This window comes from Globicephala melas, chromosome 15 (genome assembly GCF_963455315.2).
Source record: "Globicephala melas chromosome 15, mGloMel1.2, whole genome shotgun sequence".
NCBI lineage: Eukaryota > Metazoa > Chordata > Mammalia > Artiodactyla > Delphinidae > Globicephala > Globicephala melas.
In genome coordinates this window covers 13,917,560-13,938,520 of record NC_083328.1, presented here as the reverse complement: position 1 = coordinate 13,938,520, position 20,961 = coordinate 13,917,560, and the positions used below count along the sequence as shown (strand labels likewise).

Below are 20,961 nucleotides of genomic sequence, written 5' to 3'. Positions count from 1 at the left end.
GTGGCTGAGATGCTTATGTCTACCAGGAGCTGTGGCTGCCAAAGGAAAAGGCCCCCGTGACAAAGGAGAACTCCAGACCTGTGCGTCGGGGATGCGCACTCCATATCTACACTACCCATGTGGTGCGCGCCTTCCAGGCCAAGAATGAATGGGCAAACTGGTCCCCAACTGGTGAAACCTATGGCACCTGTGCCTCGGGCACAGATCTCTGCGCATGTGAAGCTCCAAAGGGAAAAGCAACACCTGCTGAAGATGGCCCCGCCCACAAAGAGTGAAACCACACCTGGAAACTGTTTACCGCTAGAGAAATCAGAGAAGTACCACAAAGAAGATTAGTGCCTTAAGAAACTGAGATAATTGAGATTCTGAAAGAAAATATGCAAAGGTCAGAGAATAAAAATGGAAAGATTTATACTCAGTGATAAATAAAAAATGGATTTGTAAAAGAAACTAAACTGCTGGAAATGGAAAACGTCATCATTTAGATGAAAACTGAGCAGACAGGTTAAACTGTAAGTTAAGTTACAACTGAAAAAAGAATGTGTGAATGTAAAAATAATTTTGAGGAAATTGCTTACAAGATACACAGATAAAAATATGAAAATTTTAAACAAGTTTAAAGGGGGGGTGGGATGAATTGGGAGAGTGGGATTGACATACATACACTATTGATACTATGTATAAAATACATAACTAATGAGAACCTACTGTATAGCTCAGAAAACTCTCCGCAGTGCTCTGTGGTGACCTATACGGGAAGGAAATCTGAAAAGAGGGGACATAAGTATACGTACAACTGATTCACTTTGCTGCACGGGAGAAACTAACACAACATTGTAAAGCAGCTATACTCCAATAAAAATTAGTTTAAAAAAAGTTTAAGAAACTCGGAAAATACAATAATATATCAGTTAAAGTTTAGTTCAAGGACCAGTAACCACACTGCGTATTTTAAGGAGGAAGGGATTTAATACAGGGAATTTGATGCTTACAAGATTGTTGAAGGGCTGAAGGACTGGATTGTGGATGGCTGTCCAGAATGACTCCCAGAATAATTCAGATTGACCCTCCAGGAGATTTACTACCACTGAGACTGCCACTGGAATCTGCTTGTTGTTCCTAAAACTTCCTCTGGACCCCCCAAAAGCTGGAAAATGGACTTGAAGCTGATCCGAGGATTCAGAAGCCATTGCTCTTCTCCCACCACCTTTACTACTTCTTCACAGCCAGGAAACTGGAGAGTGGACGGCGGAACACTGTTGCAGGAAAACATCGTGTTTCCATGACTTTTCTTGCCTGTAGAAACAACCAGAAATGGTCAGGAAAAAAGACCTTCATCCAGCGGCACGCTGGAGCTACCTCATGCCAGCTTATGAAAGACACTTGTTTGGGCTTCCCTGGTGGTGCAGTGGTTAGGAATCCACCTGCCGATGCAGGGCACACAGGTTCAAGCCCTGGTCTGGGAAGATCCCACATGCCGCGGAGCAACTAAGCCTGTGTGCCACAACCACTGACCCTGCGCTCTAGAGCCCACGAGCCACAACTGCTGAGCCTACGTGCCACAACTACTGAAGCCCATGTGCCTAGAGCCCATGCTCTGCAACCAGAGAAGCCACCACAATGAGAAGCCTGTGCACCACAACAAAGAGTAGCCCCCACTCACTGCAACTAAAGAAAGCCCACGCACAGCAACAAGACCCAACACGGCCATAAATAAATAAATAACTTAATTAATTAAAAGCAGGGAAGAAAAGACACTTGTTAAATTTTCAGGAATTTTACGAGTCAGTTATTAAACATAGCCATTCTTAAATGCATGATAAATGAAATATAAACTTAAATTCTCAGATGAAGTATAAACTTACAGTGAAATAAATTATATTACATCACAAAGGTAATAAATATAAAAACTCTTCACTTCCTAATTATTTGACTACACTTTATTATTATCTATGATTTTGTGGTTAATTTAGTCTATGACATGTATATGGTGAAAATACTGTATAATGGGGTGCTGGTATACTACTTCACATCTCTTCACAACTCCATGTTCACTGATACCACGTTGTTGGCTCGGAATTGGCCATTGTGGGAGTATTTCTACCATGGATAGGGGTAAATGCTACGGATCAAGGTGTTTTGTGAGACCCCGCACACATACCATTGTATTCATCTCTCTTCTGCATTCCGAACTTGGGCAAGTGCTTTCTAATTTTGGAACTAATTCTCATACAGAGCTCTAGTAGCAATGGAGTCTGGAAAACAAAGTTATTAGCTTTTCAGCTTTTTTAATCTGATGGGGTATGAATGAATGTTGGATGAACCAGTCAAGAGTATTGAGCTTGAATGAAGAGGTCCAACATACATCTAATACATCTCTTTATGAAAGAGAGAATATCGAGTTGGGGAGAGAGCCTATATCTGAAATTATAGACTTAGAATGGTCCAGAATGAGTATTAACAGGTGAACAAGCAGATTTCTCATCAGCAACAAAATATCCTCCGAGTACTAAGTAAATAATTTGTAATTCTTTACCAAGTTGAACTATAATTCAAATGAGATTGAAATAAAGACTTTTTTTTAAGGAAAAAGACCAAAAAGCTTTCCATTTATAATTCCTTAATGAAAGAACTACTACATTCCCTTCATTAAGAAGGGAATTGAACCCAGAAGAGTGCAACAATGAGCAGAGAAATTAGTAAACTTGTAGAAAAGTCTAGGTAAGCATTGGTTGTGACATGCACCAATAACAACTACAATAATAATGACTAATAGTGAGGGGTTTAAAAGTAAGATTGAACTGAAATATTAGAAAACAATAGCATGGAAGAACAAAGCAATCCCAAAATGATAAGCAGCCCAGTAGTTAAAGGTAAAAAGCAAATTGTAGGAGGGGAAATTAGAACGGCCACAAAACATATAACAAGATGCCTAAGCTAGCAACCAAGGAAATCCAATTACAGATGAAACAGTCTGATCATACTCCTTGTCAGCAAGGCTGTGGGGGAAATAGACATGCCGATAGGCTAATGGTGGGTCTGTAAGTTGCTACAACCATGATGATGATTTTGAAAGATGTTTACAAATTCTTTGATACTCCATCTTTCAGAAGGTGGAGCCTAATCTCTCTCTCCATGAGTGTAGGCTTTCCTTAGCATCTTGCTTTTAATGAACAGAATGTGTCAAAAATGACGGTGTGATTTCTGAGACCAAATCATAAAAGCCCCCTCATTCTGTGTCTTGGATCACCTGCTAGGGGAAGCCGGCTGTCATGTCATAAGAACACCTGAGCAGCCCTCTGGAGAGTCCCCTGAGGATGTTGTGAACAGCCATGTGAGTACACCATCTTGGAAGTGGATCCTCCAGCTGCAGTCACACCTTCTGACGGTGGTAGCCCTGATCAGTGTCTTGACTGCAACCTTCTGAGAACTCCTGAGCCAGAACCACCCAGCAAAGCAATTCCTGATTCCTGACCCACAGAACCTGTGAGATAATAAATATTTGCTCTTTTAAGCCACTAAGTTCAAGGGTAGTTTGTTATGTAGTGACAGACAACTAACCCAACCACTTTGGAAAAATTCTGTAATATTTTATCTAGGTATGTAGGCTAGAGAAATTCCCCTCAATTTACGCAAAGAGACACATGAAGATGTTCTTTGCGGAATGCTTTTCTTTCGGTTGGATAGTGGGTAAATGAATTGCAATATGCTTTTACAGTGGAAAACTATGGCACAGTTAAAAGTAAATTGCGTATACGGATTTGGGTAAGTCCCTAAACTCTAATATAGATTGAAATGTGCAAACTGCAAAAGCATATGTACAGTGTGATATTATTTATGTAAATTGAAAGATATATACAGCAATACTATAATATATTCTATACAGTTACACCCAAATGTAGGAAAATTTAAAATCATGGACCGGAAGGATACGTTCCACCTCCAGAATAGTGTTGTCACAGCTGAGTGAAGGAGGTGGAGGAATAGCATAGATGGGCAGGGCTTCGATGTCAGATATTTCTTTGAAAAAAACCTAAAGCAAATGAGGAAAAATATGAGCCCATGTTCAATCTGGGTGGTGGGTCCATGGGTGAATTATATTGTTTGCTGAATTTGCCGTTTGTTTGAAATACTCTTTGTTGCCAGTAATGTAGATTTTCATTCCACTACTGTTTTTGGATTTCTCCTTTGCTTTGCAAAGACCAGCACCTTTTCCAAATCAGCTTGCCTCTCAGCAAGCTGTCTTTGCTTTCTGACTTGATATCTCCTCACTGTATGCTGAGATTTCCTTATGAATTTGCATTCTTATTTCATAGACACCCTGGTTTTCTACTTATTTTTAAGGATGTAACCAGAAGCTTTGTAAAACTGTCTTCTTTCTTGTATCATATTATTGTTGACAATCTGTTTTTGGCTCTACTTCTTCTTGAAAGTGCTTCTTCCTCTGATGATGCAGAATTTTTATTTAGACCCTCACGTTGGTGTTTTCTGCTTACTCATTGCTGTCTGATTTGAGCTCTATCCAAACCCTCCTTGCCAATTGGCCTGCCCCTGCAGGATCTTTACAAGAGAACACAATTGTTTTGTAAGTGCTTAGCCCAACGCTCAGCTGGTATCCATCTAGTGCATCTTTGCTGGAGTAAGTAGGGATCTTCTCGTCCCTATAACTTAACTCTTGGACTCTGAGGAGGAGACATACATTTCTGGGGTATCTGAGGTCTTCTGCAGTTCTTCCTTAATCAAAAGCAATACACGAAAAGCCATAAACCCCACAGGTCATTGTTTGTACTGACACTCATGCGCATAACAAATTTCACATCTTCACGTGCAGGGCCCGTGCCTCAGACCCTTCTGTTCCTAGCCGTGTTGCAGACTGGGAGCCGTGTTGCATGATCCCTGGGTAGCTAGAGGAAGGGGATTGTTGATTCACAGTGGTGCTAAGGGCAGTGAGGGTTTGACCGACCCTGGCTGCTTTGAAAAAGCAATTCCAACAGAGTCCGAAGGGTGATTGTCTGATGTCATGGTTGGTCATTCCAGAGTCCCAGAAATAGAAGGGAATTTAGGTAGATAAAAATCTCCTCCTATTCCTTTACTATCTGACTCTATTATTTAGTCTGCATTCAAAGTGTGGATATGCCACTGATTATTTTCCATTTTAATCCTAACTGTGCCGACTTAATGGAAGCTTCTTCCACACCCTGGCATTGGTGCTGTTGGGAATATGATTATTTTTGTGTGCCTTCATGGATATTTTTAGGGGAATTTGACAAAGGCTCTATCACGGTTGGGTAGGCTCTTTAACTTCTAGAATGCAGGGTCAACATTGCCCCATGTAGTCTGCTAAATGGAGGACAGAAACCCCAGCAATGTATTCCAGGCGCTCAGAAGATGGCCCAAACTTCCGCTGACATCTTGTATGTCCTTTCTTGTTTTGTTTTTTAAATTTAAAACAAAGGATATTGTGGGGTTTTATTTCCATATATATTTGAAATGTTTATGACGTTTAAATGCTTCAAATATTACTTTTTATTTTTTTGCGGTACACGGGCCTCTCACTGTTGTGGCCCCCCAAGTTGCGGAGCACAGGAGGCTTCGGACGCGCAGGCTCAGCGGCCATGGCTCACGGGCCCAGCCGCTCCGCGGCATGTGGGATCCTCCTGGACTGGGGCACGAACCCGCGTCCCCTGCACCGGAAGGCGGGCTCTCAACCACTGCGCCACCAGGGAAGCCCTCAAACATTACTTTTTAACACTAGACTTTTCAATGTGGTATAATAATTCTGTTTGAATAACACATTGTATATAGAGTATTTTTTTGGATTAAAAATTTTTTTTATTTCTTTAACTGTGGTTGATTTACAATATTGTGTTAGTTTCAGGTGTACAGCTTCAGATTCTTTTCCATTATAGGTTATTACAAGGCACTGAATATAGTTCCACGTGCTACATAGTGAATCCTAGTTATTTATCTATTTTACATATAGTAGTGTGTACCTATTAATCCTATACTCCTAATTTATCCCTCCCCATCCCCTTTCCCCTTTGGTAACCATAAGTTTGTTTTCTATGTCTGCTGTACCTCCTTTCCAAAGTCCATCTAAGACTTTAAAAAATCTTAAATTAAGTTCTTTGAAAAAATTTCGGAGGCAAGTTCAAATACATTTCTCTACATGTCTTTCTTCCTCTCTCTCTGTATCTGTAGCCCATTACCAGAAATTGATGCAACTTAAAGTACTTTAGAGAGAAGTGCTTCTCAAACTAAACTATTTGTGGGGAAGGACTAGTGTTTTTGTTTTGTTTCTTTTTTTGTTCAAAGCTCCAGTCCTTGGCAGAGTGATTTCTGTAAAATGCAGAAAGAACGAATTAGTGGAAAAATAAAATAAAAAAAGCAAAGATACACAGAAATCAAGTCAACTGGTCACGTGCTTAGGTGTTGGGCCAGTGCTCCAAATTGCTATAAAAATTTCAATGCTTTCTTTCACTTCCTGTCCTTATCTATCTCGTTGCAAACAAGCAGTAGAGAGTATTCAGCTGGTAGTGGTCCACACACTACACTCTGGGTCGTGTTGCTTAAGAGGCCCTGCAGAATTATGTTCTGGGGTACTCTTTACCCAGAATAATAACATCAGCCTACAGGAATGTGCCTGGGTCTTCGGCACTGCTGAGAAAAAAAATGGAAGAGTTAGTCTGGGTTCTCCAGAGAAACATAACCAATAGGATATATATAGAGAAAGAAATTTATTGTAAGGAATTGGCTTAGATGGTTTTGGAGGCTGAGAATTCCTACAATCTGGCGAGCTGGAAACCCAGGAGAGCTATTGGTGTCAGCTCCAGCCGGAGTCCAGGTCCAAAGGCAGGAGAAGACCAAAGTTCCAGCTCACACTGACAGAAAGAACACATTTTCCCTTATTTTCCCTTTTTGTTTTATTCAGGCCTCTAACAGATTGGATAAGGCCCAGCCACCTTGGGAAGGGCAATCTTCTTTACTCAGACTACCGGCTTAAATGTTAATCTCACCCCAAAACACTCTCACAGACACACCCAGATTAATGTTTAACCAAATATCTGGGCACCCTGTGACCCAGTCAAGTTGACACAAAATTAACTGTCTCTGAAGAGCATCATCTCTTGACATCTCTCAAGTCAAAGTGTGTGGGGCTCTTTGTTTGTTTTTTTTTAACATCTTTATTGGAGTATAATTCTGTACAATGGTGTGTTAGTTTCTGCATTATAACAAAGTGAATCAGCTATACATATACATATGTTCCCATATCTTCCCTCTTGCGTCTCCCTCCCTCCCACCCTCCCTATCCCACCCCTCTAGGTGGTCACAAAGCACTGAGCTGATCTCCCTGTGCTATGCGGCTGCTTCCCACTAGCTATCTATTTTACGTTTGGTAGTGTATATATGTCCATGCCACTCTCCCATTTTGTCCCAGCTTCCCCTTCCCCTTCCCCGTATCCTCAAGTCCATTCTCTAGTAGGTCTGTGTCTTTATTTCCATCTTGCCCCTAGGTTCTAAATGACCTTTTTTTTTTTTTAAGATTCCATATATATATGTTAGCATATGGTATTTGTTTTTCTCTTTCTGACTTACTTCACTCTGTATGACAGGCTCTAGGTCCAGCCACCTCACTACAAAAAACTCAATTTCGTTTCTTTTTATGGCTAATATTCCATTGTATATATGTGCTACATCTTCTTTATCCATTCATCTGTCAGTGGACACTTAGGTTGCTTCCATGTCCTGGCTATTGTAAATAGAGCTGCAATGAACATTTTGACATGACTCTTTTTGAATTATGGTTTTCTCAGTGTATATGCCCAGTAGTGGGATTGCTGGGTCGTGTGGTAGTTCTATTTTTAGTTTTTTAAGGAACCTCCATACTGTTCTCCATAGTGGCTGTATCAATTTACATTCCCACCAACAGCGCAAGAGGGTTCCCTTTTCTCCACACCCTCTCCAGCATTTATTGTTTGTACATTTTTTGATGATGGCCATTCTGACCAGTGTGAAATGATATCTCATTGTAGTTTTGATTTGCATTTCTCTAATGATTAGTGATGTTGAGCATTCTTTCATGTGTTTGTTGGCCATCTGTATATCTTCTTTGGAGAAATGTCTATTTAGGTCTTCTGCCCATTTTTCGATTGGGTTGTTTGTTTTTTTGATATTGAGCTGCATGAGCTTGTAAATTTTGGAGATTAATCCTTTGTCAGTTGCTTCATTTGCAAATATTTTCTCCCATTCTGAGGGTTGTCTTTTCTTCTTGTTTATGGTTTCCTTTGCTGTGCAAAAGCTTTTAAGTTTCATTAGGTCCCATTTATTTATTTTTGTTTTTATTTCCATTTCTCTAGGAGGTGAGTCAAAAAGGATCTTGCTATGATTTATGTCATAGAGTGTTCTGCCTATGTTTTCTTCTAAGAGTTTGATAGTGTCTGGCCTTAAATTTAGGTCTTTAATCCATTTTGAGTTTATTTTTGTGTATGGTGTTTGGGAGTGTTCTAATTTCATTCTTTTACTTGTAGCTGTCCAGTTTTCCCAGCACCACTTATTGAAGAGGCTGTCTTTTCTCCACTTGCCTCTTGCCTCTTTTATCAAAGATAAGGTGAGCATATGTGCATGGGTTTATCTCTGGGCTTTCTATCCTGTTCATTGAGCTATATTTCTGTTTTTGTGCCAGTACCATACTGTCTTGATTACTGTAGCTTTGTAGTATAGTCTGAAGTCAGGGAGCCTGAGTCCTCCAGCTCCGTTTTTCTTTGTCAAGATTGCTTTAGCTATTCAGGGTCTTTTGTGTTTCCATACAAATTGTGAAATTTTTTGTTCTATTCTGTGAAAAATGCCAGTGGTCGTTTGATAGGAATTGCATTGAATCTACAGATTGCTTTGGGTAATATAGTCATTTTCACAGTGTTGATTCTTCCAATCCAAGAGCATGGTATAATCTCTCCATCTATTTGTATCATCTTGAATTTCTTTCATCAGTGTCTTATAATTTTTTGCATACAGGTCTTTTGTCTCCTTAGGTAGATTTATTCCTAGATATTTTATTCTTTTTGTTGCCATGGTAAATGGGAGTGTTGTCTTTGGTTTATTACTTTGCCAAGAAATGTACCAGTTCTTCGACACTGAAAACAGGAACCCACCCCTTTGTTTTTAACCTGCTGACATCTTGTCCTTGATGTGACCATGATGCCAGGTGATACCCAGGAAATAGACTCTTTTTCAGCTCTGGTGCTTTTCATTCAAATAGCCCCCTCTCCTGATACAGTCAGCTGCTTGCTGACACCGCTCAGCGCTGGGGCCCCCAGTGCTCTGTTGCTGACATTCTGGATCCCTTGGCATCTTAGTGTGCAATGCCAGCCAGCTCCTCTCTGAAACTCACCCTCTGCCAGGTCGTTCCTGACCCTCCTTCAAAACACGGTGTGTTTTATCTTCCACCTAACACATCATGAATTTCTTTTGCCCTGCCTCCTACTTCATGTAATCCTTAGCAAAGAATTACTGACGATGTTTATTGAGAACATACCTGATGCTAAGTCAAGTGCTTTCCATACCTTATCTTATTTCATAGTTACAAAAATACTATTCAGTATGTTTCCAAACCCCAGTTTTACAGAGGAGGAGACTGAGGCTTACAGAGGTTAATTAATTTACCCACATGGCTAATCAGAGCAGAGCTAGGATTTAAATCTAACACTGCTTTTGACCAGAAAGCCCTGATTCTTAGCCAGGAAACCATACTGCCTTACAGAAAATACAGAAAGATTGTTCACATGGTAAACAGTCACTTAAATAATATTTCTCAATGAGTAAAATGGCTGTTGAAAAGAAATATATATATATATATATTCATTGCCCACCATGTAAGGATCCATCTCTTAAGTTTTAGCTCAGGACTGTGTTTTCCTTTTCTGGCGAACTTGTACATTTCCCTTCCATAGCCAAAGCTAGGATCTTAAAGCTTGGGTTTCCCCAGGTGGCTTGGAGTGAAATTTAGTCCTTAATTGCAGCAGCTGTTTTTAGCTTACTTGGTATAATGCTCTTCCTTTTTTTGAACATGACTTTATTTATCTATATGGCTGGTTCAATTGCACGTGTTTTCTTTCCCACTAGACTATGAGCATTTTGGGTGAATGAACTGAATACGTACCTAATTTTGTAAGCTGCTTTTTCCAGAAGCAATTATGCTGGTCTTTCAAGTGGGACTCAGTTGTGACCAGTTTTTTCTGCAAAGTACTCAGCGTTTCTTCTGTGCCCGAATGTGGCTTGGACACGCGTGTTTGAGTATAACCTTGTTACCGCGGCTGTAAAAATGTGTGTGTGGCCGGTCCAGAGCTTCAGGCAACCAAGTAAAAGGTGGTAATGGGAAGCTATTTATAAAATGCTGAGAAACTAGAGTGATGAGTGGTGAAATGGGGAGAAATGCCTTCCGGGCCTGTATCGACCTGAGGGGGGCCTCCCTCCAGGTGGCAAAATTAGAGAAGATCCGTGTGGGTATTTCCCCATGTTTAGGAAGGATTTAAATGATGGTTAAAAATAACAGCTGGTGAGACTACTGGGTCCCGGGGCCAGTGCTGAGAGGGAAGCGTTAGCCATTGTTGATGTCTCATCCCCTGGACCATGGGAATCTGTCCAGGCTGAAATGACCATGGCCACACATGGCGCCCCAAATTAGGACTGGCCTTAGGAAAGGGAGAGCAGCCCTAGCTCGTGCATCTGCTTCTCACCTTTAAACCTGTTTGGTCTGAAATTTAACTTTGAGAAAAGAGGAGATGGTAATTGAAGTCTTCTTCCAAAGAAAGGTTCTCGCCTATTTGTGTATAAGGATGGATTTGGCCAGGAGGGGGAGGGGGAAGGTCTGACTTATATCAATAGTTCGCTGAATATGTGCCCCTTATAACTGGCCAAGGCATGCGTACTCTGGAACCACCCCCCCCCCCCCCCCACCGTCACTTGCAATTGGCCCGTGGATGTATGTACGTTTTGCTAGCTGTGGAAAGAGTTAAGACTGGGTTGGAGGCTGGCGGCTGGCTCTTGCCTCTGCCATGTGTTTGGGGCCCAGAACGTTTGTGAGAGTTGCCCCAGTTGTTATGATGAGAGAAAAGTACCTTTGATAGAAATAGAGAAATCAGGAAGTGTGGCCTATTTTTTAGGAAGATAATTAGTTCATTTTTCTACATCTTGAGTTTGAAATGAGAGTGTGACACCCAGGTGGAGATGTCTGGTGCTGAGCTGAGGCTGCTTGGTTGAAAGAGAGCTTAGGTGGCCTGTGTTCTAGATCGGATTCTTTCACTAACTGGCGTCCTGCTCTTGGTCAAGCCCTGTAACTTTGAAGAGTCTCTTGGTTTGATCTCTAAGTCAGCAGCTCTCAGCCCATACAGGGGCATGCTGGGGTGAGCTCTAGTTGGGAGGGAGAGAGAGGAAGGGGCGTCCTCTCGGGCCTGTCACTCAGTGGTGTCACAGGGAAAAGAAGACAGGGGCCCCCGCCCCCCTCCAAACATCCTTCATCAGGGCCAGTTGCTATCATGAGTGTGGCTTGAGGGATGGCAAGGTTTGGGAACCCTGAAGCCCTGAGCAGTCATCCCCAGAGACTGGCCTTCTGTTGCTGTCTCTTCCTGTAATTTACACCTTGTTACTCAACAGTGCCCGGAGGGGCCGCTAGGACCACTCCAGCTTAACGTACAGACGCAAACTTTAGTGCCCAAAGGGACCCTATGGGGGACTCACATGGAGAATGATAGGTGTGTGGGGAGAGAGCACAGGGGCCGATTCTCTCCCACAGAACCCCTGTCAGGGAGGCCCTCAGCCTCTGCTTGTATGCCCCCATTGGCGGGGAGATCACCCCTTCTGGTGCTGCCCAGTTTACCTTCCTGGAGCTCTGTTAAAAGGGTGTTCCCTACCCACACCCTAGAATTGACTCCCCCTCCTGCCTTCCAATTCCCTAATTCTGCTCAGAGGCTTCTCAATCCTCTTAGGCCCCTTTGCAGATGGAGAAGCAGAACCAGATATGCCCCATGGCTCACTCACTATAACAGAGCTTGCTCTTTCCCCTATGGAGAGATCCAACTTTCTCTCTCTCTCTCTTTTTTCATATTCTTTTCCATTATGGTTTATTATAGAATATTGAATATAGTTCCCTGTGCTAAAAAAATAAGACCTTGTTTTTTTTTTAACGTCTTTATTGGAGTATAATTGCTTTACAATGGTGTGTTAGTTTCTGCTTTATAACAAAGTGAATCAGCTATACATATACATATATCCCCCTATCTCCTCCCTCTTGCGCCTCCCTCCCACCCTCCCTATGCCACCCCTCTAGGTGGTCAGAAAGCACCGAGCTGATCTCCCTGTGCTACGTGGCTGCTTCCCACTAGCTATCTATTTTACGTTTGGTAGCGTATATATGTCCATGCCACTCTCTCACTTTGTCCCAGCTTACCCTTCCCCCTCCTTGTGTCCTCAAGTCCATTCTCTATGTCTGCGTCTTTATTCCTGTCCTGCCCCTAGAAGACCTTGTATTTTATCCGTTCAATATATAATAGTTTGCATCCCAAACTCCCAGTCCAACCCTCCCCTGCCCCCCCACCCTTGGCAACCACAAGTCTGTTCTCTATGTCTGTGAGTCTGTTTCTGTTTTGTAGATAAGTTCATCTATGTTCTATTTTAGATTCCACACATAAGTGATATCATGTGATATTTGTCTTCCTCTTTCTGACTTACTTCGCTTAGTATGATAATGTCTTGGTCTATCCATGTTGCTGCAAATGGCATTATTCCATTCTTTTTTACGGCTGAGTAGTATTCCATTGTATATATGTACCACATCTTCTTTATCCATTCATCTGTCGATGGACATTTAGGTTGTTTCCATGTCTTGGCTATTGTAAATAGTGTTGCTATGAACATAGGGGTGCATGTAGCTTTTTGAATTACAGTTTTGTCTGGATATATGCCCAGGAGTGGGATTACTGGATCATATAGCAACTCTAGTTTTTTGAGGAACCTCCCTGCTGTGAGAGACCCATCCTTCTAACTGTGTCTCTCCTCCCTCCCTTTCACCTTAGTCTGGAGCCTCTGGCCTGCCTTGCACTGGTGGGAACTTCAAAGTCCCAGGGGTGGTGCTCTGGTACGAGGAGCTTGGAGGGTTTGTTCATCTGGTCTAAGGGGATGCGATGCTTTCATTTCCTGTGAGCATGCTGGAAGCTGCTTTGTTTTGGGACACCTTGAGATGCTGCCCACCTTTCCTGCAGGGCAGGTGTGATTGGTGTCTCAGAGGGCTATGCTCATGAGCCACCCGTGCAGGCAGGTACAGGGCTCCTTCTCAGAGGTACAGACTGTGGTCTGTGTTTACTCAGAGCCTGGCATTTCCGACCTGCTTTGAGTGCAGTGTAAGTGCAGAACCTGCTTTACCTGGGAAAGCAAAAAGCAAAAGTTGGATTTCCGTACAGTCACGGCTAAGACATATGGTCACTGGGCAGCCTCACATTTTGGGGTGTGCAGTCCTTTCCTAGGAGGATGGAGGAAGCTTTTATCAGACCAGGGAAAGGAGCAGAGAGTATCCTTGTTTGCATGGAGAGACAGTTGGGTGATGCCAGGGTATCCCACAGTCTGCCAGGACCACATGGCTCAAGTTCCTCATTAAATGGGGAGAATGAAGTAAGACGTACAATGAAGGAAGGGACAGAACTTGGGATCCTTCGGGAATTGCTCTGGCCGCGGGGACCCTGGAATTCTCTGACTTTCCCTCTACCAATGTTCTTGTTATTTAAAAAATACTCCTGGCCATCTGAACACCAGGGTGGTCCTTCAGGGAAGGAAAGGAGGAACGGATGATGATGATGTCTTTCTTTCCCCTGCCCCCTGTCTCTTGTGAGCAGGGAGAAGATGCCTTTTCACCACGTGACGGCCGGCCTGTTGTACAAGGGGAATTACCTCAACCGATCTCTGTCTGCTGGCAGCGACAGCGAGCAGCTGGCTAACATCTCTGTGGAGGAGCTTGACGGTAAGGAGCCCGCCTTGCGTGGGAGGTGAGCCACCGAGGGAGGCATCTGGGGCCATTGTGCGTCTAAGACGCTGGCCGTCAGCTGTGGCCACGTCTAACAGTGATGCAGCAGGAAAGAGTTCAGAGATCACTTCTGCCTAAATGACTTCTTTGTGTGGGATGGACCTGGTGGCCTGAAAAATCTATGGGGAATATTTCTGTTCCTTTGGGTACCACAAGGAACCCTCTGACTGGGGAGACAGGCTTCTACTCGTGACACGTATTTTCCAATTGATGGAATCTTGGTCGCCAGTAGTGTTGCCCTGTTTCCATCTTCTCATTCACCGTGGGGCCCAGCTGCGGGGAGGTCATAGACTTGTTCATGGCCGTCTCTTGACTTGTGGCCATGGTGCTTGGAATCCTGCCCAGATCAGAATCATCTGGAAGCTGTGTCTAGGTGGGAAGGGCCGGCAATTATTTTGATTGCCTCTGTGCCTCTGTAACAGTGGTAGCCTTGGCTTTGGGATGCGAACGAACCTGGGGACACGGTGACTGAATTCATCCGGGGACAGTGCCCCTTTGTATCCTGGGGAGATCAACTCCTTGATTAAAAAAAAAAATTAAAACCAGGAAGAAGGTTTTTTGTTTTTGTCTTTTAGAATAGAGAATTAGGTTGATTCAGCCAGATGTTTGCCTAGGCATCTGCTGAGGCCACGCCAGATTGGTTTCCCTTCTTGTTTTGAAATGCTGTGTTCCTGGTGACACTGTTTTACAACAAGAAGTTTAAGTTTACTTTCTAAAATAGGGAAGCTAAAATTACCCCATATGGCCCATATCTTTGCTTTGAGTATAATGGTCTGAACCAGTGTGATTTCTTTGTGCACGTTTCTTACAAGGGGTATGGTAGGTGGGGAGATTCGTCTCTGGGCCAGGGAAGACAGGCTCGCTTCATGAAGGGCACGAGATGGGGCAGGCGAAGGACAGGGCCGTCGGATAGCTTTCTTGCTCTCACCCGCGTTGTTTGCTTGCTTCTCGACGGGCATACCATGTTTTATTACGCTTCGCTTTATTGCACTTCGCAGGTACTGCATTTTTTACGGATTGAAGGTTTGGGGGGCAACACTGCATTGTCAGATGCTGGTTAGCATTTTTTAGCAATAAAATATTTTAAAATGAAGGTATGTACATTGTTTGTTTGGACCTAATGCCATCACACATTTAACAGACTACAGCATAGTGCAAACGTAACTTTTATATGCGCTGGGAAACTATAAGATTCGGTGATTCGCTTTACTGTGCTCTTTACTTTATTGCAGTGGTCTGGAACCGAGTGCGCGGTATCTCTGAAGCCTACCTGTAGAGGCTTGTTTACGTCCATGATGGAGCAGTGGAGCTCAGTGGCTGGTGGGCTGGGTCTGGAGGAGAGGCCGGAGGATATTAGAGGAAGGGGAGTGATGTGGGCAGAGCCAGACTCCCTAGGCCCAGCATCTGCTCACTGTGGTCTGGACAGACTGGGGACCAGAGAGGAGAGCAGTATCCTCAGATCTCCTGGCCTTCAACTGGCCAGAGGATATTTGGACAAGGGCACGGAAGCAGAAAATAGAGCCCTGACCTCTAGAGCCCATCCTGGTGGCCACAAACAAGGCCGAGGCTGAGCTGGGTGTGTTGGCAAAGTGAGGTGAGGCCCAAGCTTTCCTGTGTCCTGGGAAGGAGTCCTACCTAGTGGAGAGCAGGGCAGTGGTGCATTGATTTGGGAGGGGGGCTGGTTGCTGGACCTCCAGTTTTAGTCATCACTTAGCAGGGGCGACTGGGAGCCTCCTGTGTGGAGCCCTGTGGAGCAGAAGCCATGAGACTTGGGCAGAAAGTCTGTGTGTTTCGGGCAACTCTTTTTTTTTCTTTTTAAATTGATGTATCGTTGATTTACAATGTTGTGCTAGTTTCAGGTGTGTAGCAAAGTGTTTCAGTTATACATATACATATGTATATATATTCCTTTTCAGATTCTTTTCCTTTATTAGTTATTACAAAATATTGAGTATAGTTCCTTGTGCTATACAGTAGGTCGTTTATCTATTTTATATATAGTAGTGTGTATAAGTTAACCGCAAACTCCTAATTTATCCCCACCCCCTTTCGCCTTTGGTAACCATAAGTTTATCTTCTCTCTGTGGGTCTATTTCTGTTTTATATATAAGTTGATTTGTATCATTGTTTTTGATTCCACATATAAGCAATATCATGTGATATTTCTTTTTCTCTGTCTGGCTTACTTCACTTAGTATGATGAGCCCTAGGTCCATCCATGTTGCTGCAAATGGCATTATTTCATTCTTTTTTGCGGCTCAGTAATATCCCATTGTATAAATATACTACATCTTCTTTATCCATTCATCTGTCGATGCTCATTTACGTGGTTTCCATGTCTTGGCTGTTGTAAATAGTGCTGCAGTGAACAGGGGGGTGCACGTATGCTTTTGAATTATGGTTTTCTCTGGATATACGTTGGGCAACTCTTGCAGAGGCTGCGATGCCTAACCCAGTGAAGTTTGGAAGTCGTCTATGGCTTTCACATACCCTGGCTTTCCATTTTTCTTCCTCCTCCTTCCCAGCTTTGCCATGAATAATCAAGAGATGATTTTTCCAAGACTTCTCAGAGTGATGGCTTTTTTCTCTGTGAAATCTGGGCCACTGTCAGGGCGTATGGCTTTTCAAGAGATCCACTGCCTGGATTTCGGCCCTTCTCCACTCGGGCGCTGGCTGAGCTCTGTTCTTGGGCGGGCAGCAGAGCTCACCACCCTGTTGTTTCTGTCAGGCACAGGCAGCTGAATGGGGCTGAAAGGTGCCTTCTCAGCAGGTGAGACTAGCGGGCGGTAATTCTCACAGCCCTGGAGGTCCAGGTGGGTGGCCTTGGCCCTGGAAGCCCTGGTTGTGGGGGGCAGGGGTCCCTGGTTGAGTGAAGCTGGACTTTATGGCCTGAGGTCGGCTGGGGAAGATGCTGTATTTGTTCTTCAGGAGGGTAATCCAGGCTCTCAGCCTGAAGAAAGGCCATTTATTTTCTAATGGAAGATTCCTTCTACTTATTTATTTATTTATCTCTGCCAAGGTGAACCCTGAGTTATGACTGCGTACGCTTCGTTACGAGCATCTTGGGGCTCCAGGCAGGGCTGTGAGATGTGTTTTGAGTGCAGAACAGGCGGGCAGGGTCTGAAAACCAACTGGCTGGAATCAGTTCAGAGGACTGCAGCTTGGTTCTCGGGGAAGCCCGTTTCCGAGACTGTGCCTGTTTGCCGTTCTCTTGGAGCTGCCTTGTGTCAGCCAAGCCCTGATATCCTACTGTTCGGGGCCGCTCGTTTATCCTCACGGGACATGTGGTGCTGCACGGGGAGTAGATGCATTGGACGCGGGTGGATATTGAAGCATCCTCTGTGGTCCAGCCACCTGGGGTGCAGATGTTATCTGGGTGCCATCCCTGCCCCGGGTGGCTGCAGCCTTTTGCTTATGGATCACCAAGGGCAGGTTCCCTCACCTGGTCAGTGTTTGTCGCTGGGGATGGAACGCCCCTTTCCTTCAGTGTAAGGATCAAGGGCGCCCAGTCCATGAGAGGTTACCCTCTGAGAACGAGGCCACTCAACATGCAGGCCACCTCCAGTTGCCCTTCGCTCCGGGAAGTTTCTGTTTCTTCTCTTTAAACAAAGCTTATGAGGAATTAAGGCAAAGCTGCATCCAGTTGGCCAGACTGGAATTGGAATTCACCCAACAGGCAAACTCAGCACTGATGCATTGGTTGAGATCCTTCCTTGCTCTCCTTCCTTCCTCTTCATTCATATTTTCATTCCTGTTCATTCATTCATTACAGGAATGTTTACCCAAATGCTTTCTGGGTGGAGGAGGAATTCAAAGAAGTATAATCTTCGTTGCCTGGCTCAAGGATTTTACAATCCACCCAGGGAGTTTATGTACATACAAAATATATTAGCAGTATCTTGTACTTTTAGAGTGTGTCATGTGGAATTTTATTAGATGCATGAATTATAATTTCTTAAAAAGAGTTTTTTCATTGCTACTTATTGAATAATCTTGTGAGGCTGTCTTAATCTTAAACTGAGCTTGCCTCTATCTGAAGTTGACTCATTTTCATTAATGTATGGTGTTCCATTGTATATAAGTATACCTCAATTTCCGTATCCTTTCTATTCAGGATGGATGTTCAGGTTGTTTCCAGTTTGGGGCTATTAGGATGTAATCAACCTCCCCTTCTGTTGCAGCTGTGATGTTGGGGGCTGCTGTCCTCACGGCTCCCTGTGGCCACCGTGAAATGTCTGCATGTGGGTATTTCACGTTATTTTTGCCAGTAACAGTGTCAGCCTCTCAGATTAATTTCTTGGGTCTTCCTTTTAGCCTAGGTTAGTTTGCTGTCACATCTTGGATGGTTGTTATTTCTGTTTTTTTCTTCAGGAATGCCTGCCATTCTAATGCTAGATCTTCATTCGATGTTTTCCACAAAATGCGTCTCTTCTCACATCATTTTCCTCTGTTTTGCACTTCTACGTTCATTCTTGAGTCTGTCTACCACCTCGTCGATTTAGTTGTTTGCAGTCACTTAAAAAAATTTGTTTTCGATTCCCTTTAGAGTGTATTTTCATTATGGATGGAAGTTTCAGTTCCTCTGTAGTTTGATTTTATTTCAGTAGCTCCACCTTAACTTTTTGGTCAAAGTATAATACAGAAAAGTATTATTGCACAGTTCAATTCTTATCAAACATGAACATACATGCAGCAACCACCCAGGTTAAGGAATAAGGTGTTACCAGCACCCTGAAGTGCCCCTGAGGTCCTTCCTAATACCTCTTCCTCAAAGACAACCACTGCCCTGAATTACCTATCACCATTTAATTGTGTTTGTGTTTTTCCTTCATCTCAAGGGGGTTATATTATATTTATTGTTTTTCATCCAACCTCTTTTCTTCAACATTATACTTGTGAGGCTCAACGATGTTTTTGAGGGTAGCTGAAGTTCATTCATTTTCATTCATGTATAGTGTTCCATCACATATAAGTAGATCTCAGTTTATTTATCCATTATATTCTCAGTGGGTATTCGAGTTGTTTCCAGTTTGTAGCTATGAGGATACAGCCCTTGGTGTTGCTGTTGTGCTCTGCTCATGGCAACCTCTTCCTCTTTTACTGGAGCCATATTTTTATATTCTCTCCCAACTCTTTGTCTTATTGAGAACAATTTGTACACAGCTTGTGAAAATCTCTTCTGTTTCTTGTCATCAATTCTATATAGAGATTTTTTAATAATAAATATCTGTTTCTCCAAGTCTCCCAGTGATGCTACCTTTGTTCTCCATTAGAAGGTGTTTTTCTATGGTCCCCTTTGCTTTCTTCTGTTCTGCTTTGTGACTCAGCAATGAGAGTTCTTTGTAGGTCCACGATCTGTCAGCAAACAAGGTTTATAAAGAGTCTTTAGCCTTCTTTCTTCTGTCTTCACTTTACTCCAGACCTGGGATAACTTCCCCCTTTTCAGCCCCAGCTGGAGAGTCCAGTTTCTAGAAGACGTTCATCTAGTCCACGGCTACTGGGCGGAGGGGGGATCTTGATGGCCCCTCCTCTTGGGTTTGCTCCTTATGTCACAGGATTCAATTAACTCCTATATTCTTCTTTTCTGTTGGTCTCCTTCCTGTTCCCATGCTAGTATCCAACATTCTGGTGCATATCCTGGCTCTCATCTCTCCCCCGCAAATAATCCAGGGTGGGACACACCCTCCCATGGCTCTTATTACTCTCAGAGAGTCATGTTCCCCGAAGGAGCTTAGAAAGGAGGTGCTGCTGAGGTGGGTTTGGGTTGAGGAATAGATCACCGTGGAGAACAGTTGCTATGAAATAGGGACCGACCGCTTGACTTGCTGGTCAGCATAGCCTCCGGGTCCCTGGCGGGGCAAACGATGGTGATGAGCCAATGTCTTCCTTCTGTACGTGTTTCTCTGGTTCCCAGGGTGGGTGCAAATTGTGTTTCTCCAGTTTCATTGGTGTGGCAACTAGCAAAAATTCTCCTCAGGCTCTGACATGTGTATACATCTCAAAATTAATATTTCTGGGGATGTGCATACATTATCCTACAGACATTTCTGGAGGGTATTTTAATTTGAGTTTAGGAGTGGATGTATCCATCCGCCAACTTTCAAACACAAAAGCACCACTTCAATAGTTGACTACCTCCATCTGGACTGTTCCAGAGCCACTGCATCTGCAGAACCAGTTTCCTCAACGGCCCCCTGTTTGCCTGACCCAGAGGACCTTCAGGTGTTTATTCTGGACTTTCTGCCGCATCTGGCAGCATTGCTCACACCCTTGGTTTTGGTTTGTCACTGCCTTGGCATCCATGTCACTAGCTGGCTTTCCTCCTTCCTCTTTTCTACCACTTTGACATTCCCCTCATCTTCTGCCCACTGCTAATGCACTGTTTTTCCCCGGGGTTGGTTTTTGCTGTCATCCCCAAGGGCAACTGCATACCGATCGCCTCAGGATAGATATCTTTGATCCCTGCCTCCCTCCTGAATTCTAGACCTGCTACTTATAGTCCTGTGTAGATGTCCCACGAATCCCTTAAACTCCAGTGATCCAAAGCTGGACAGATTTTCTTTTTCTCTCTCAAACTGCTCCTCCCCTGGAATTTTTCTCAGGAAATTAGTCACATTACACCCAGTCAGCCATGGTGGTAATTTGGGGGTCATCCTTGATTCCTCTTTTTCTCTTACTCCACACGTATTATTGGCAAAGCCCTGCAGACCAACTTCCTTCTCCTCCAACCACATGGCTGTTTTCTTGGGCCAGGTTCTCCCACCAGCTAGACAACTGCAGTCACCAAGAGGTGATCTCCTTGTGCCTCATCCAGGATATCAGCCTTGTATCAGTTCAGTTCCATTTCACTGGAAGGATGCTTCTCAAATACACACTTGATTAGGTTATCATTT

At 43.6% G+C, this 20,961-nt stretch overlaps 1 protein-coding gene across 8 annotated transcripts in view; it reads left to right on the top strand.

Moving 5' to 3' along the window:
* CALN1 (calneuron 1) overlaps nucleotides 1-20,961 on the top strand; it is a 469,972-nt gene that overhangs the window by 112,951 nt on the left and 336,060 nt on the right. For 6 of the 8 annotated variants that reach the window (XM_060285810.1, XM_060285813.1, XM_060285811.1 and 3 more), the window contains one exon: nucleotides 13,881-14,005. In XM_060285810.1, the coding sequence (XP_060141793.1) occupies nucleotides 13,881-14,005 (125 nt within the window). Of the gene's footprint in view, nucleotides 1-3,262; nucleotides 3,335-3,398; nucleotides 3,487-13,880; nucleotides 14,006-20,961 lie in introns of those variants that run through there. The other 2 variants (XM_060285812.1, XM_060285815.1) reach the window with 2 other exon arrangements.